An 18349-nucleotide genomic window follows, 5' to 3' on the forward strand; every position below is an offset into this window, starting at 1 on the left:
TTTAGGTTTGATGTTGATTGTGGCAGGTTGCACCAGCAGAATTGGAGGCACTGCTTTTGACCCATCCCCATGTCCTGGATGCAGCAGTTATACCGTGGGTGCCCTTGTGGAGCTGCTTGTGCGTTTTAAGTATTTGCATGTTTAATATTTGATCACGTTTTTTTGTTTTGTAGGGTTGAACATGAAGAATCAGGGCAGATACCAATGGCGTATGTGGTCAAAGCAGCTGCTTCTCAACTCACTGAGGAACAAGTTATCCAATTTGTAGCTGCCCAGGTTTCATACTTTTCATAGATATATATATTGAATGAATGAAAATAGATATACGAGTCTCAAATTTAGTCAAAATAAAGCCGGGTTAAAAATGAGTAATTCTGCTGCGGTGCGACAACTTAATTTAAGGAGGCTTTCAACCTAAAATATTATCCTATTCAATCTAAAAAATTCTATAAATTTGTAACATTTTCGGTTACAACAAAAAATATTACATTGAAGGGAGTGGTACTTATAACCAAAAAAAGCTATACAAATTAGAATTTAATATTTTCGATTTCAACCTAAAATGTTATTATGTCAAACCTAAAAAATTACGCTCTTAATAAGATTTTTTTATTGCACTCAGTGTTTATCATTTTTTAATCTTAACAAATTGTATCATATAATTTCTGTTAAACAATTAGTTATTAATAGCTAAGATTGGTAAGTACTATTTCTTATATTCACCCTTTCTTTCTATTAATGTTACATATAATTTAGGGTAAAGTATACAAATGGTCACTAAACTTTTCAAATGCTTGCATTTAGGTCCCCCCGACTTTTAAAGCTTGCAATACAGTCACCAAACATTTAGTTCTCGATTTATATAATTTACCCTAACGGCAGTGAGACGGTCGTTACGCCGAGGACTATATTGCAAACGAACTAAATGTTTAGTGACTGAATTGCAATTTTTAAAAGTTAAGAGACCTAAATGTAAATGTTTAAAAAGTTTAGTGACCATTTGTACACTTTACCCTATAGTTTAATACTTTTAATTCTATAATTTTTTAATGAGGGTTGAATTAATAAAAATAGATGGTTCATATTATTTTAATATTTTTAATGAGCATATTCTCATTTCGTATTATTAATCTCAACTGTCTATTTTTAATCAACCAACAATTCTAAAAGGATATAAAATTAAAAAAAATTACACGATGTGAACAAATCCAATCTCATATATCTATAACTATTAAAAGAATAAAAACACATTATAAAATCATAATTTTTTTAATATTTTATGTTTAGTTACTTGCAAAAAAAACATTTTCTTGAATAATTTGTAATAATATTTATACTATTTAGAATCCTTTCTACTTATAAATCAAATGATTTTAACGCTTAAGCATATTCAATCTCACGATCTCATGTGTACTGTACCAATAAAAAATATCAATCAAACTAAATTCGATCAATATTTTTAGATTATTTTTAAATGTTAAAGTATCATTAAAATGTGATTTTAAGTCTAAAAATAAAATATTAGGATATAAAATTTTAAATAATATAATGTAATTAAAATTATTTTTTTAAAATCCGGACATAATCGAATATTACATTTTAATTCTTTGAAAATTCTCAATTCAATTAATCAGTTGTAACAGCATAAATCATAATTGGTGTTGTAATTAAATGTGCAGGTGGCTCCTTACAAGAAAGTGAGAAGGGTTGAATTTGTAGATGCCATCCCAAAGTCAGCAGCTGGCAAAATCTTGAGGAAGCAGCTCATCTTACAATCTCAATGCTCTATTCGCTCCCAGTTGTAATTTTTATATATTCTACTAATTAAATTTTGGATCAACTACACATTTAGTACCAAACTATTACTTTTATTCCATTTTGGTACTTAATCTTTCTTCAAAATCATTCATAAAGTTTAGTTTAATTTTCATTTCGGTACCATCGTTAAAATCTTAACGGAACTGTTGTATGTGGATTTTTTACGGGTAAATTACAAACGATAGTGACCAATGACAGTGATGAGCAGTGACCTGCATGTGGACTTTGACTAGATTCAAGGGTTAAATTAATATTTTATCTAAAATCTAAGATCAAATTAATATTTTATATAAAGTCTGAGATCAAATTAGCATTTTGTCTGAACTACATGAGAAAAGTTAAACTTGAGTCATTTTTACTAACGTACCTAGTCAACAAACTTATTAGAGTTAATGACCTAGTGACCAAAATAAGATAGATCGAAAACAAAAATGACCAGAATGTAACGTTTTAAAAATCGATGACCACAATAAGACATACTAAAAACATAAGGGATAACCAATGTAAAATACCCAATTATTTATGATATATGTTTAATTACATATATATTAGATGATATTACATTCAAGTTTTGAATAAAAATGTTATTTTTTATAATTCATTCAATAAATAATTTTAGGTGAAATTTATAATTAAATCTATTAATCCTATGTCTGATCCTTAAGCAACGAATTTTTTATTTTATTTAAAGATCATATAAAAATAAAGAAAACAAATTTATTAAAATAATACATATTATATCTTTAAATGAAAATAATTTAATAATCTTCAATTAAATTAATATTAAGTTAACTATTAACATTAAAATCAGATTTTTAAATGTGATATAGATATAGATATTTTCATAACTAAGAGATATCGCATTCACGTGTGAATATTTCGGACGTGTAGTTTTGTGGTATTGTGAAAGTTCAATTATCGAGGACCAGCGGCGCAATTTAGCCACTCTCACAAGGCAAATCTCTTATCCCTCAAAAAAAAAAAGGCTGAAAACCAGACCAGTGCCGAAGCTTCTTCACTAAATATCCGCTCTTTACCACCAGTTTACCGACGTCGGTTCAAATATGGTTTTAGGTTCTTCTTCTTCTTCTACACTCTCTTCAGCGCGCCTAACCTCCCTCTCTTTCCCTTCCAAAATATCCATCAAAACCTCAAAAAAACCGCTTCATTTGCAAACGCCTTCGTATCGGTGGTTCCGCCTTAAGGCCTCAGCCACCAACTCTCCCCCAAAAGCCCGTTTCGTCGCGCGTCGAAAGGAGTCCGTTTTGATTCGGCAGCTGAACCGCCCTCTCAGTAAGTAATGTTGCACAATTTATTTTTTTTGATTAATAATTTCTCCTTATTGTGTTCTTTTACTTGTTTTTTTTGTTGCTGTTTGTCACTAGGTTTATAAAATTATTTATGCATTTAACTATAAATAATAAATAAAAGAAAAGAAAAAAGCTTAAATTGTTAAAAAGAAAACTCTGTTTTGAAAGTCACGGTTATTTTTATTTAATTAACATTTTCCCATCTAATTATGCATATAAAATTGAATGAATTATCGGTATAAGTTCTTCAATTATTCTAATAATAATTTGTTTAAATGTCTGGAAATAGAATAATTGATTAAAATAATTAATTAAAAATATATTATTATATATATCGTGCATCTTTCTTTCTTTATTTTTTAAATTCTTTATAAATTATTGTTTTTTATTTTATTTTATTCAAACAGGTTACATTCTCTTTTGTTTTGATTAGCAAAAGTGACATAATGGAATCTTTAATTTCAATTTCTGCGTTATTATTTTAATTGGGGTTTTGCTTTGATGTTGCAGTTGAGTATATGAGCTTACCAGCAAGCCAATACTCAGTGCTCGACGCAGAAAGGATAGAGAGGGTAGATGATAATACATTTAGGTGTTATGTGTATAGGTTTAAGTTTTTCAATTTCGAGGTTTGCCCTGTTTTGCTTGTAAGAGTTGAAGAACAGCCTAATGGTTGCTGTATTAAGCTCTTGTCTTGTAAGGTAATCTCGCTGTTTCATTACATCGAATTTGTTCGCTTTCTTATATATTGAGTTGAGGAAGAATTTGTGTAGGCACTGGGTAATCTGCTTGCAAGCTTAAATTTGTTGAAAAATACTTTGCATCTTATCTTTGTTTTTAATTCATTTTGTAGCTTTCATATAAAGTATGGCCACTTTTACATCTTGAAGTGTTAAAGTTCTTGGAATGGTATCTTAATCAGTGTAATTAGGGGTTTGGACATACTGCTTAGAAACACTCTTCAGATATGGAAGGACGGTTAATGTATATACATTCTGGATTTTGATAACTATTCTCTCCACTGATTGCAGCTGGAGGGTTCGCCCATCGTGGTTGCTCAGAATGATAAGTTTGATGGTAAGCATCTTTCCGGGCTTTTCCATCCAAAGAAAGATATCATATTTAGTTATCGGTGATGTAAGTTAATCAGGATTACATCATACCCATTCGTACCATCTTTTTAATAAAAAAGAAGAAAAAGTTATTATATGATGTTTCCTTGTGATTTTACATCAGCAACAACTAACAAGGATAATTCCATAGTGACTTTTGTAACCGGAATTGCATCATCAGTTTTTCAATATCATGTGCTAAGGTTGATCAAGGATAATTCCATAGTTGTTGGCAATTCTTAGTGTGATTTTAGTTTAATCTTGTTGTTTGATGCTTTCTCTGTTATGTATTAAGCCATGGTTCATCAAAGAAGTATATAATTGATTCATAGCTGAGGTGGCACCAAGCCATCATTTGAAGAACACTAGTACTATGTTTAAAAGGCCATTAGACCTGAGAAACTTGATCATCACAAGGAAAAGACATAACATGTTCATAATCTGTTTGTCAGCTATGCCTAAGTTAAGGTCCAGTGGTTCTTTCTGGTATGATTTAGCACTGATTTGATATGAAATGCAGCTTCTATGGTCAATCGAATATCTTGTGACACCAGCGGAAAGGACTCATCAGTACAAGAGCTTACATCGGATGCAGTTATCGAGGTAGTGCTTGCAAATGATTCTTTTTCCAATATTACCATGTCATTTCACAAAGGCATATATTTCTTGCAGTAATTTGCAATTCTATGTTTAATCTAGGTTAACATCGAGGTTCCTTTTGCATTTAGACCATTTCCATTGGGAATGATTGAATCAAGTGGGACCCAAATCCTTGAACAAATACTCGGGTTGATGCTGCCCCGTTTTATGGCTCAGGTTTGTAAGATATTACTTAAAATTTCTTTTTTCACTGATTAAGAATAGTTGATATTTTGTGTTTGTCCATTATACTTGAATTATTGCTATGTGTCTTCATTTTTCTTAAAATGTATGTGCCTGTGTCCCACACATGGATACAAGGCTATGAAACCCAAGTATTGTCCATGTACATGCAAAAACTTAGAAAATTCTGACCATACCCATGTCAAACACATAACCGTATTTGACACACCTGAGTCTGAAGAACACATGGCCTACACAAGGAGGAATGTGGGTACGGAAATTTAGATTATATGCTGTTAAGAATGCAAGACTACCATTTTAATTGTGTTTAAAGGTTAAGTTTGATTGTTGGTGCAAGGATGCAATATATTAAATAAGAACAAAAACTATCAGCTAGCGTTTGGGATTTAAGATTTTACAATTTGGATTTGGATTTCAAGAGTGTAAATTGGGTGAGAAAGCGCGTACAAATGTAACATCCATGATTAGTTCTCAAATCCATGAACTTGTTGAATTCCTATTTAGTAGTGAATTTGAAATTTCTAAGAAATCTATGAATTTGAAAAATTCATGCTTTTTATGCTTTTCAAATATATATTATATTAAAACCCAACTTAATTCATAATGTTTGCATTCCATCCTTACAATTTATATAGCAAATGAAATCTAAATTCATATTTCTAAAAATTACATTAATGTTTTCTACTTTTTTTTAGTTACTTCTTTTCTAATGGTAGAAATAATTTTAGGAAATTATTCTTGGATTTTCCCTTCAGAATATTATAAGCTTGTAGTTAATGGGAATCCTCTACAAATTCAGTGGCGGAATTACATTAGGGATCCCTTTGGTTCGAAAATATTTTCTCAGCAGGTTTCAGTTTTGGAATGAGTTTTACTTAAACAAATCACGCATGTAATTTATTGCATGAACGGCAATGGCATTGACAAATATCTGGTGGTTGAAAATGCTCCAAACTATTCTTCCCTCATTCGGTGTAGTCATCCTTGCTGACTCTTAGTCCTTGTTTCTTGGACGGGGGTGTGAGCATTAGATTTTCAACATTGTAAAGTTTTCCTACACATTTGGAAAATTCTTGGAGGGTCATAGCTCCATATCAATGTCTTGATATGCATCAAACGCAAGTGTCGACTCAGGTACATTAAGAAGCATGAAGAGACAAGAATATAGCTCGCACTTTCTGTAAGTTATTAAAAAAAAGTAGCAATACAGTTCTCTTCTTATAAAAAAAAGGCAATACAGTTCGCTGGTATGATTTATGTCCAACGTAGGAGATTGAACTATACGGATTTGTAGGTTGTGAGTGGTCTTATACATCATGTAATGCTGTCTGTCTCGAAATGTTTGCTTCAGAAAGATAAACAAGGTTAGAGATAGATTGCAGAAAGGGAGAAGAATAATGCATTGCAGAGAAAGAGAAAAACTAGCTAAAAATGGTGGCTGCTAGAGGTTATAGTGAAGCAGGATAAATGACTATCATCCAAATATATACCGGCTGAGTCCTTTAAAGACTCCTAACTGAATATATGAGACTGCGAAACACAGTTTTGCTCCAACTTCACTTTGATAATGCAATAGACTATTGTCACGGGCCATATATTTGGGTTCGTGATGTGTACGCAAAAGTCCGCAGATGAGGTTTTGTGTGCAGTATTGGATTTGCTTAGGCCATCAAACTTGGCCCTATCCTTGGAAGATGAAACATATTCCATTTAATTTAAGATAATTACTTAAATTAAAGGGATAATGTTGAGATAATATTTGATTTGAATTCGAATTCCTTAGATAAGATAAGATACGGAGTTTGTTAGATGAGATTCAATCTCAGCCGTTGATGTAATTTAATCTAGGCCATTGGATCTAGGAGAGCTCAACTATAAATAGAGGCTTAGATAGTCCTGACAGTGTTTACGCTTCCGCATATTGTAGTGAAGACTTACTTAGGCACCCATCCAACAGAAAAGTGTGTAAAACTGCACGGATCAATTAGTCGAAACTAACCTTGTGACACTATCATCCAAATATTTATAGGAAATTATTTGTAGAATCATAGAAACAGCTACTGACCGTTAACGTGATGTTAAATGCTACATATGTGTTCATCTATACTAATTCCAACTTTCAAATACTTGGAAAGAAATGAATATAGCTATGTCGGGTACATACCCATACCTATCACTCCTAATGTGCTGTTGCAGCAACTGGTGGATCGAATTCTTTTCGGTATCGGTTTCTGTAAATGGAAATATAAAAATATGATGAAACGAGTCTAACTTAAAGCAAATGTTTTGCATTTCAATGGTATGGTTCTGATATCCTTTTTTGTGCAGCTTGTTAAAGACTACCGAGCATGGGCTTCTGGTGATGCCTCAAGGCAACCACTTGGAACCGGAGAGATTTGAAATCACGCGGTTAAACTCTCTTTGAAATTGTCATCTTAGATACACCAATTTAAGAATATTCTTTGTATACATCTGGAGAGGTTTGTTTCACATAATGTAAAATTATATTTTTGGAATAGGATTGTTGGAATCGATATTACTTGTTTGGCATGATATCTTCTTTAGTTTGTTTGGCAAGATATGATGTAGGATTTTAATGCCAATTATGGAACATACAGCGGAAAAACGTGCAAAATAGAAAACAAAAACAAGGTAATGTAAAAGATTAAGTAGAAATATACATAATTAAAAGCATGATATAGAAACAATTGATAATTTAATGGGAGATACTTGATCAGATAGAACTACTGCTCAAAGATCATAGAGCTAAAAGAAACATGGAAATGCAGCAAGATAGATATTTATAACAAGTTGAGTTACAATATACAGAATAAATGATCGACTCAAAAATACAAATGTAGGTTAGTAAGCCCTTAACTATCGAATCTATCCCCTAAGATGTCAGGAACCCATGACAACTAAATGTTAAAAAGAGTGATAATAAACAATCAAAATGTGGACGTTACCATCCAATATATGAAAGAACCACCATAATGTGGATGTTACTAACCCATATATGGATGAACCATCAGAGTATGGATATTACAAATCAAAATATAATTGATCCACCGGTGTCGATGTTACCAATCAAAGTATTGTCCTTGCGAGATATACACCAATCCCTCTAATGGCGTTAACGGCGCCTTCACTTGTTGACCAGACACCTCTAGAATATATTGAATCGACAACGGTCGATAAGACATATTTTCTTTCGCAAGTCTTAGGTCGAGTCGCCTTATGGTATTTCCTTAACCAAAGAGAGGAGATTTTGTTATACCTCCAGAAATGATCCCCAGAAACTTCCAAACCCCCAATCAACATGACCTACAAAAACTGCTAACTAGATCTCTCTACTCGTTGAAACCCCCAAAAAGACTGCACCCTCCAGGCACATGCCTCTTAATCTACTACAGTGCAAGGACAAGACCTTTGATAGGTCCTCATGACCTACCAGAGTGAAATCCAAGATCTAACGATCAAATCTATTTAGTCAACTGACCTACGAATAACTATAATTACCCTAAGTCTAACACCACCAGACTATGATCACTATAAATACCCCTCAACACAACTGAGAGAAGGGATGGAACCTTTAATGCTCCTGTACAATCTTCTTCTTTTGCTTCTTCACCAAATACTGATCAACAACCGCTCTCTCGCCGACCATGATTTTTTGTCCAAACCAAAAAAAAAAATGAACCATCAACGGTTGACGAGTTCAATTTATTCTCATCAATAGTACTTATTTGTGAATCAATGATATAACTATTTTATAACATGTACATATACCTATACCTATAAGATATATATATTTTGTAATTAAATTACATAGAAAAATAGGGGTATTAAGAAAATATTATATCGAAACACATAAAAAGATTATTAGACCGATAAATCTATTCCTCTTAACTTGAATCCAACTTAGACTTGTTAAAAGCTGGGAAAAATTAACACAAATTAGACAATATTTAAAATAGATTTTTTGTAGTTATAGAAACCTAATATAATAAGCTTAGTCCGAATTGAGTAGGGCTTCAAAATTTGAAGAGTTATTTGATTTCGTCACAAAAATATATAAGAACTAATGGATTATTATTCGATATATTAATAATGAAATTTACTTTTAAATGAATATATAATAAATTGTTAAGATTTTCATATATTCAAATTAAGAAAATTATTTTTTAATTAGGTCAAACTTAAATAAATAATTTGTTTTTTTACTATTCATATATTAAATAATGTCACATATGAAAATTAAAGACAGTTTTGACATTTTAAATTAAAGAAAACAATTATTAAGAAAAAAAGAGAGTAAAGTATGGATCTAAATTAGTTTTAACCATGAGAATTTAAAATAGTTTTTAAAATAAAAAATTTAAATCCATTAATATATTATTTTTAAATATTAAGAAAAAATAATTTTTAAAAAATGAAAAATGAAGTACGAAATTGAAATCATTTTGAAGTACACAAATTTAAAATTGCCAGTTAAAATTCTTAATATTTGAAAATACTTAAAATTACATCAAGAATGTATAAAACTAACCATTGTTGAATGACACGTGGTTGCCGGAATGAAGGACAACAAAATATTTACAGACTTAATATTTATATGTGATTTTTTTAATATATATTAAAAATTCACATCACCAAAGCCTTAAGCCGTCTGAATATTTACAGACTTGTTTGAATCCCATTGGTACGTTTTGTTTGCAGATAAAGTTAATGAAGAAAGGCACCTTCTCTTAGAGATGGAATCAAATCATCGAAAGCAGCATTGAAGAAGGCATCAACTTCATCCCTGTTAACGATGTCGAAGAATTGAAATTGTGCAGACGGGTTTCTCTTGCATGAAACACCTCTCCTCTTTGGTGCCGGCGGACATGAAACAACGGCTGGGATCTTGTTTTCTTTGGAGATGGTGTTTTGCACTCGTCGGATGATTCCATCTTCGTCCTGGGCGATCTTAAGTCATGCAAAACTTCAGTAGCTACAGACATTTTCTTTCTGTTTTCTGAAATTATGAAACGAAGGTGGAAACTAATGGAGATGCTGGGTTTGTTTAAATAATGGAACATAAAGAAGACGTGAGACGGGAGGTAAGAGAATAATAATATTAAATGTTGTATTGCAAGGAATTACTGCTACTCTTGTGCTGGATTTGTTTTTTGAAGTTCATATGGAATAATAATTATTTGTTTTTTTTAGGTATATTGTTTGTCTTCTCGAAATAATGATTTTCACTAGTCAGAATTTTGAACAAATACCCTAAATCCTGTAAACCTAAAAAAATCCTCAAACATCTAAAAATGATTAAAAAAACTTAATTTCATCGTTTTGAATCGATTTTGAGTGGGTTTCGTGAAAAACTAATCACACGAGAAGAATGAATAGTGAAATATGAACATTTTTGTTCCAATATTATCGCGAAAGACTATCGATGACGATCGAAAAATGTAATGCCAAAAATATTATTTAAAAATTCAGTGACAAAATTGATATACCCCTAAAGTTCAATGTCTAAAACAATATTGTTTTAGGTATCAGAACAGTTATACCAAAATAACGTCGTTTTAGGGTGACATACCATGTCAGCAACTATAAGTCATATCATCATCTCATTAATGATTTAATGACGAAGTGACATAATTGAATGTAAACTTAAAGTTTAATATTATAATTAGCAAAATTAAAAGATTAATGATATATATGAGCCAATGGACAAAGTTTAATAATATCTAAAGTAATTTCCTTTTATATTATTATTTTTCTGTTTTAATTCTTTTAAAAAATTATTTTCTAAGGAAGACAGTAGTTCGAAGTTAAAGAAATAATTTCGGATATTGGGATCTTATTTCTTATGCTTTGTCTGATTAAATAAGTATTAATATAATGAAATTTATAGTTATTACATAAAAATTTAATAATTTGATATAATGTAAAGAAAAAATAATATATAAAATTTAAGGAATAATCATACTCACTTTGAGAATATCATTACTCGGGATTGGTGTATCAGTTTAGCATAATATGCTTACTACTTCACTTCAAGTAATATTCTATGACAGACCAATTATACTAAACGATTCCCACATGTATACAAAAACGTTTATTCCATTTACATTTAATGTCAATGCCCACTTACAACCAACAATTTTGGTGGTAAAAGAATTATTATTATTATTTGAGGTTTCGAATTTGAGCATTATGAATGCAAGAATGTGAACGTTTAATGTTACATTACACTATAGTCGGGACCATTTGTATACATTACCCTTAACCTAAACGAGTGTTTAGAACCTAGGTTTCCCAAACCTAGTCTCAAACTTTAAAAACCAAGTAAGATTCATTAAGTTTATTTAAATCTCACAAAGTTTTGTAAATTTAGTACTTTTAAGTTTTAAACTCATATTTAGTTCTTATCAATTACTAGTTCAAATCACTTAAAGATAAATTGTAAAAATTTCTAATTAACCTAAATTAATGAGTGCTTAGAACCAGCTGAGTTAACGAGTAATTACATTAACATTAAGGGTGCAATTATGCAATAGAAACAGCTGAATAATAACGTAACAACTATGTAACAACCAAAATTAAGGTTCAAAACGTTCCAAATCATACCTGAATTAAAATTGCAATAATTTGGATTTAAACAGTCACCTGAATCATGAATGTGATTAAAAACAATTTAAAAATTAAATAAAATTATGTTGTAATTAATTTTCTGGAACACTCAATAATGTCAAAAAAATGGTAACACACACTCAATAATGATGGATTAAAATCATTAAATGATGGCATGCATGATACACTTGCCTATGTTATTGGTAAAATTATACATGATAACTCAGACAAGTCAACTGTCGTATAGTTAGATTATGAAAGTATTATGTTAGAATTCACAGTTAAGTGTTATTTCCAAGTCCAACGACAGTTCAATAAGTTTTGCCTGCCTATGAAGCCTCTGTTAAAGATCTAGGCTGCTGTATCTTAACTCTGTGCTTGATCTCCTCTTTAAGCTCACTTACAAAGCTGGAAACGAAGTAGATCTCTTCCAAAGAAGGGTTATGGTGTAACATGTATGGCTTATGCTCCTCAAAATTGTCATGATATTCTTTGATTGATGTCTTTTGAAAGAGCTTGTTGAATTCCTCTATGATGTTTGTAAATGCTTATCACAGAATCTATGGCATAACTCAGTAGCAAAATCCTCCCAAGATATCCTGTTCTTTTGCATTTTATACCCATCAAACTATATTTCGGCCCTGCCAGCCAAGTACATAGCAACCATTTCTTCTTTATGATTTTCAAGAATATCAAATAGTGCAAAATACTTGTGACATTTCTTCACCCAACACCTTCAAACATTTGAAGCTCTATCTTGGGTTTAGCAGTATGTGCATGGAGTATTTTGCTGAAATGGTCTTTCAAACAGAAATGATTCATCATTATCTCTAGGTTCAGTAGAACTAGCTTCAATTCTTGTTCTAGGAGGATTGTATGACTTACTCTGATTGTGAAACAAAATTGGTTTAGAAGTCAGAATATCAGGTTCTTCAGGCTTAAAGGAGTACCTTTCATATTCACCTATGATAGTGACTTGCTCTAATTACCAAATTGTCAGTTGGACTGTGATGATTATGGAAACTTAAGAAATTGAGAAAGGGATTTGAGAGATTGAAAGAATAAGTAAAAGAAATTCAGAAAATTCATTCATTGATTGCATAAAAAAAACTCATTACGACTGTTGGTGATATACATATCTCATAAAAAAATTTATTTTTGTCTTTACTTGCAACTCCTCCTTCAGTTGTTCATGTGGTGTTGATTTTGGGTCTACCTTTTAGGTCTTGCTTCCATATCAGAGAACCATGGCCTTGCTGATGTTGGGCTCCCTGATGCCAATTCAATTCTCTCCCACTGGGCCGTTAGTTTCTGAGTCCGCTCCTGGTTGATCCATATTTTGTAATCCTCATCTAACTTTAAGGAAACATCATCGTTTCTTTTAATCATAATCCCCGTCAATTTCTTTGATGCATTGGTTTCTTTTAATCCTCATTTAATACAAAAATAAAGGTCGGCGCTTTGTTCCCAAAACAAAAATGGCGGTGGCAATGAAAGAAGCTGGAAGATTGATCAGGAAAGCTCTACATCATCGCCAGATATTCCAGTCACTCATCCCTTCAAAGTTGGTCTCACGCCGATTCATTTTCTATTCCTCTAGAACGCCGTCGTTGCTGGTGGTCGGAAACCCAGGCTCCATCCTTTCCTCCGATATCCAGTCTCCCTTTTCCCTTCTGAATTGGATCCATTTTAGAGGTTGATCAGTCTGTTCCGTTTCCATTTGCTTTTGCTTTTGCTTTCTTTCTAGTTAAATTGATTGGCTTTCCCCCCCTATTGTGGGTTGCTTTGCAGGGCAAAGGAGAAGCATGTTTATCCAAACTCAATCCACACCCAATCCTTCATCTTTGATGTTCTATACAGGGAAAGCGGTTATGGAAGTCGGGAGTGCCGATTTCCCAAATGCTCGTTCTGCCATGAATTCCCCACTGGCCAAGGCCTTGTATGGTATTGACGGTAAGAGTGAGCCCAATAGATTAGAGTAATTATTCATCTAATTTTGTTCGAGTGGATACTGCTTAGTCTCACACATGTACATGATAACTGAAAAATAACTAAAACGCCTTAGGACACAGATAAATTATATGATACGACATCATTGCATGAATGTATGAACGAGTTAAAATATATGCAGAAAGGATTATTATTGTCAAAATTTGTATACGTAATATCTTAAACGCTATTGGGACATGGGAAAGCACCACTACACAAATATACAGCTTGTTAGGTTTAGATAAAATAGGGCTGTAATATTGAAGTTAGAGCTTGAAAGCTCCACCTAGCAGGTTTTCTCTCATCCTATGTACCAAAAAACAAAAATTTGCTTGAGGTTTCTTTCTTATAGTGAAATCTGAGTATGTGCCAACCGCCACATGCTATATTGTAGAGTGTTACTCTTAGTTTGAGCAGTCTTAGTTCAAATCTAGGCAGCCGCAAATACCCAAAATGGAAGTCTGATTTGATGAAATCTTAAGCTGCTCAGGACTCATTTTGTTAAGCTTCAGTATTTTCAAGTAAAATCTTGATTGACTTCATGCGTGAACTTTTATTTATGCATTTTTATATTATGTATAATAAGTATATGAAATGGAAAAGTTTGGTTGGGATTTCAGATAGTGAGCCGTTTGAGAACTAGATTAAAATGCTCAAATTTAGCCCTCTAGAATACCTAGTTACATGATCTGTAATTTAATTTGATAGTTACCAAGTTGAATTTAAGTGTTTCTGAAGTAACATGCAAGCAGCTCTTGAGTAGTGTTTTTACCAAGATGAATTCAAAGCATAAAAATGATATGGAACAAAGCATATACAACAACGAGAAATATTTGATAACAAGCAAAAATTTGCTTTGGCGACAAATGTTGCTGAAAGTAGCATCACCGTTAACCTTGCATTTGATATTTCTGTTCTTTAGGCTTTAAATCTAGGGCTACAATTAAAACTTCATTTGCAACTCTGGTATAGATAAGCTGTGAGATAGATTTACAGCCAACCTTACTGTTTTCTTTGAGTTATTAAACTTTAGAAACTAGAGTCCCTATGCATCTTACTCGTATTTCAGTCTTGAGTTTCTGAATTTGACCAAGTATGTTCATGTTTATTGGAGTTGTTGAAGTTTTCTGTTGATCTGATTTAATCCATTCTTGCCTTTTTTTCTTCTTCTCCTTATAATCTTTAGCTATTTTCATGATGTTTATTCTTATTTTTTTTCCGTTTTTGAGTTTTTGTCACTGGTAAAGTAACAGAACAATCACAGGCCTTTTAAGTTGTAACAGTAATGTAGGTATTGTGTAGATTTGATTCTTAGAGAAACATTATGATCAGGAGTTGTGAAACGGATCTTGGGACTTTTGAGCAATTAACAGATTAAAACAATACCTCAGATGAATCAAGAAATAGAAATTCGATGAAAATGCCTACTATTTTCTGTTATTCGCAGTTACTTTGATTTAAAAGTCAATCTTATTGTTCTTATAAAAAAAAGTCAATCTTATTGTAGAATAGTTTTGGTAAGTGTATATTTGAATCTTGTTTCCTCGCAATGCAGGTATTACTCGAGTTTTCTTTGGATCAGATTTTATAACTGTAACAAAGTCAGATGATGCTTCTTGGGATCTCCTCAAGCCTCAAATTTTTGCTTCGATTATGGATTTTTATTCCTCAGGACAGCCATTGTTTCTTGACTCAGAAACTGCAGCAGCTAAGGACACTGCTATTCATGAGGTACTTTTTCTCACTTATTGTCACCCTGTCTTGAGATTTTTAAGATTGGATGTTTCTTGAATTTTATTATTCTTTATATGGTTAGATGTAGTTATTTCAGCTTGAGCCCCTGTCTTGTGTCTAATATTTATGTCATTGCCAATAAAAGCAGTCTCCCATTTCAATATTTAGGCATGATAATTAATTCTTCTCTCCTCTTATGTTTTAGAGGTTTAGGTTCAATTTTCACATGAGCCATGATATATGAGAATAATCTGGCGTGATAAAGAAAAGGAGTACATTTAGGGGCAAAAGGATGCAATATGTACACAAATTTGAGAGGAAAAAGTATAATTTGGCCATTTGAGTAGCATAGCAACATCACGAGCTCATTTTATTCTTAGGAGAATATCTGTGTGAACAGTGCCTTCCATTCTTTTCCAATATCTTTATTAATCAGAATAATTATCTCATAATTGCTAAGATCTTTCATAAAATCATGTAATTGGTGCCAATGCAGGATGACTCTGAAACAGTGGCAATGATCAAAGAACTACTAGAGACTAGAATTCGACCAGCAGTGCAAGATGATGGTGGGGATATTGAATATCGGGGATTTGATTTGTAAAGCTTCCTTTTACTCTTCATTTGGTTTAAATTCTTTCTAAAATATTTATGCATGCTGTATTTGTTTTTCAGAACTAGCATTGATGGAATGTTTCTTGTTTGCTTCTGTAGAGATACAGGAATAGTCAAATTGAAAATGCAAGGAGCATGCAGTGGTTGCCCAAGCTCATCTGTCACTTTGAAGTCTGGCATTGAAAATATGCTAATGCATTATGTACCTGAGGTACTACTTGATAACTATCATATTACTTCATTCGCAATGAATTCGGTATGAAGCTGGTTGGAGAGAATAGGATAAATGACTGGTATTTGCAAAGAACGGTATTGCTTTTGCTTTTTTTGTGTTTAGTGCACAGAGGATCAAGGAAGCGAAACGGATAAGTTTTATGCAATACATGCTTTATGTAAATATGATTAAAACTATAATAGGATCATACAAATTGCTATATCATTATATACCTAATAATTCTTTTTAAAAAAAGCACATGTGATTCTTAGTAAAGTAAGGGAAAAGTCAAATCGTACCAAGTTTTCCCCCTTTCAGTTGAATTACCACTGCGTATTCCATTCAGTTCTATCACTCCCATCGCCCTTCTTTGGATGATCTTATCAAGTAACCGTCATCTCATTCTCATTTTAATCCCTTTGTTCGAATAACTAGACAGTAGTAGAAGAATCTATCATTATCTAGTTTGAGACCATCGTAGGTTGGTAAAGCTACATAAGAAGTGCAGGACATTTTAATTTCAGTTATACTACCCATGGCATATGATCAAAGCGTCTGGAGAAACGATTTGTCTGGTCCGTGTCCTAGTGCATGTGATGTTGCAGGGTTTTATTGCCCATCAATGATTAGCTCTAGAAACTTGAGTTTATTTTTGCTGTGAAGATTGCTCCAGGGGGGGGGGGATATGCTCTTGCTTTTTGGTTATCACAATAAAGCAGAAAGCAGTGACAACTATCAGGAAGGAGGCTCTGATGAATATAGCACTGGAGCTTAATTGTATTAAATGAGAACAAATCTATATGTCGGCGTCGACATTACTTCATGATGCATACTTAACTACATATATCTGCTTTAAGGAGGTTACCATGCAGTCATAACGTTTGTGAAAAGTGGGTTTACTGTTTTTCTTCAACCGAGTTCGTAATTGTGATCAGGATTTGGGTAATAATGGTGCAGGTCAGAGGTGTGGAGCAAGAATTAGATGCTGAAGATGAGGATGCTACATTAGCAGCAGGTCAGATGGAGTAGTTGAAGTTCAGTCACTCCTTTCACCTTGTCCCTGCAGTAATAATATAATTAGGAGTTTAGGAGCCTACTAATTGCAGCCTTCGAGTAGCACAGATCGAATAGTTTGCGATTTAAGTTATTTAAAGAGGGAGAATCATGTTTTCTTGTAATTTAGTTTTAGTAATGTGCATTTGAGAACTACACAGGTATATTTAATTTTGTTTTTTCAAAAAAAAAAAAAGATATAATAATATATTTAGAAACATGAATAATTTGAGGAAAGCAAAGGATCGATATGCAAATTTGATGTTAGACTTTTTAGCTGGAACTTGGAAATTGAAATGTGTCTATGTTTTGTCATTTTGCTGTACGAGATTAAGAGAGTGTTTGAAAAGTGTAATTGCTTGTAATGACATTTGTGACATGTTTGATAATCATTGTACTTGGTAAGTCTTACTGTAATTGGAGTTTTCAAGGGAAAGAGTGACAATTGGTGAAATTACATATGTAATTAGTTGTAATGTTTGTTTTTTTTTAATATTTTTTTATTCATTTATTAGATTAATGAGACAATCAAATAGGTATGAGAAATTATAATTCCTTATAATTACAAAGGATGTGATTATTGTCTTAGTAATTATATTTTCTTATAATTAATTTGAATATATGATTATTAATGGAAATAAGATTATCGAAACGGAAGATCATATGCTATTTTTGTGTTGTCCTCTTGATTCTTAAGGTTTTGTTCTGATTAATCCGGATTGATTTATGTCATACATTTGATTTTGATGAATGAGTCTCCTAGCAAGGATTTGTTGTATAGATAAGCTTTCGAATTAGAGACATGTTTACACGATACTAAGTTGCGTATCACTTGAACTAACTCCATTGGTTAAGATTATATGTTATTAATATTAAAATATTTGTTTATTGTGTATTTTTGATAATGAAATATAATATTATAGTCATTGTTTAATTAAATTTGACTTTTAATACTAAATTAAAAACTCTCACGTTATTTTATTGATTCATTTCTACATGAATTTTACATTTGATATGACAACTACGTAAAAAAT

General features: G+C 32.0%; 2 protein-coding genes, 1 long non-coding RNA gene and 1 pseudogene across 3 annotated transcripts in view; 3 read left to right on the top strand and 1 right to left on the bottom strand.

The window, feature by feature from the left end:
* The window catches only part of LOC120217954, a 3259-nt pseudogene extending 1454 nt beyond the window's left edge, over window positions 1-1805 (top strand).
* Window positions 1-4785, bottom strand: part of LOC120217958 — a 21832-nt gene extending 17047 nt beyond the window's left edge. Inside the window, exons 1-2 of the long non-coding RNA XR_005525207.1 lie at window positions 4655-4785; window positions 592-594 (exon numbers count right to left, since the gene is read on the bottom strand). This is a non-coding gene — a long non-coding RNA (uncharacterized LOC120217958). The remainder of the gene's footprint in view (window positions 1-591; window positions 595-4654) is intronic.
* LOC120217957 (uncharacterized protein SYNPCC7002_A1590) lies at window positions 2809-7540 on the top strand. The gene is made up of 6 exons (XM_039214986.1): window positions 2809-3111; window positions 3639-3829; window positions 4160-4205; window positions 4761-4843; window positions 4940-5056; window positions 7412-7540. Exons 1-6 carry the CDS (start codon window positions 2883-2885, stop codon window positions 7481-7483), a joined length of 738 nt encoding a protein of 245 aa, XP_039070917.1. The 5' UTR covers window positions 2809-2882; the 3' UTR covers window positions 7484-7540.
* A 5589-nt stretch (window positions 7541-13129) lies between these two features.
* Window positions 13130-17463, top strand: LOC120217959 (nifU-like protein 4, mitochondrial). Its single transcript, XM_039214987.1, has 6 exons — window positions 13130-13405; window positions 13502-13663; window positions 15255-15430; window positions 15930-16033; window positions 16148-16259; window positions 17220-17463. Exons 1-6 carry the CDS (start codon window positions 13189-13191, stop codon window positions 17289-17291), a joined length of 843 nt encoding a protein of 280 aa, XP_039070918.1. The 5' UTR covers window positions 13130-13188; the 3' UTR covers window positions 17292-17463.
* The last annotated feature ends 886 nt before the right edge of the window (window positions 17464-18349 follow it).

Source organism: Hibiscus syriacus, unplaced genomic scaffold (genome assembly GCF_006381635.1).
Source record: "Hibiscus syriacus cultivar Baekdansim isolate YM2019G1 unplaced genomic scaffold, ASM638163v2 tig00110194_pilon, whole genome shotgun sequence".
Classification (NCBI taxonomy): Eukaryota; Viridiplantae; Streptophyta; class Magnoliopsida; order Malvales; family Malvaceae; genus Hibiscus; species Hibiscus syriacus.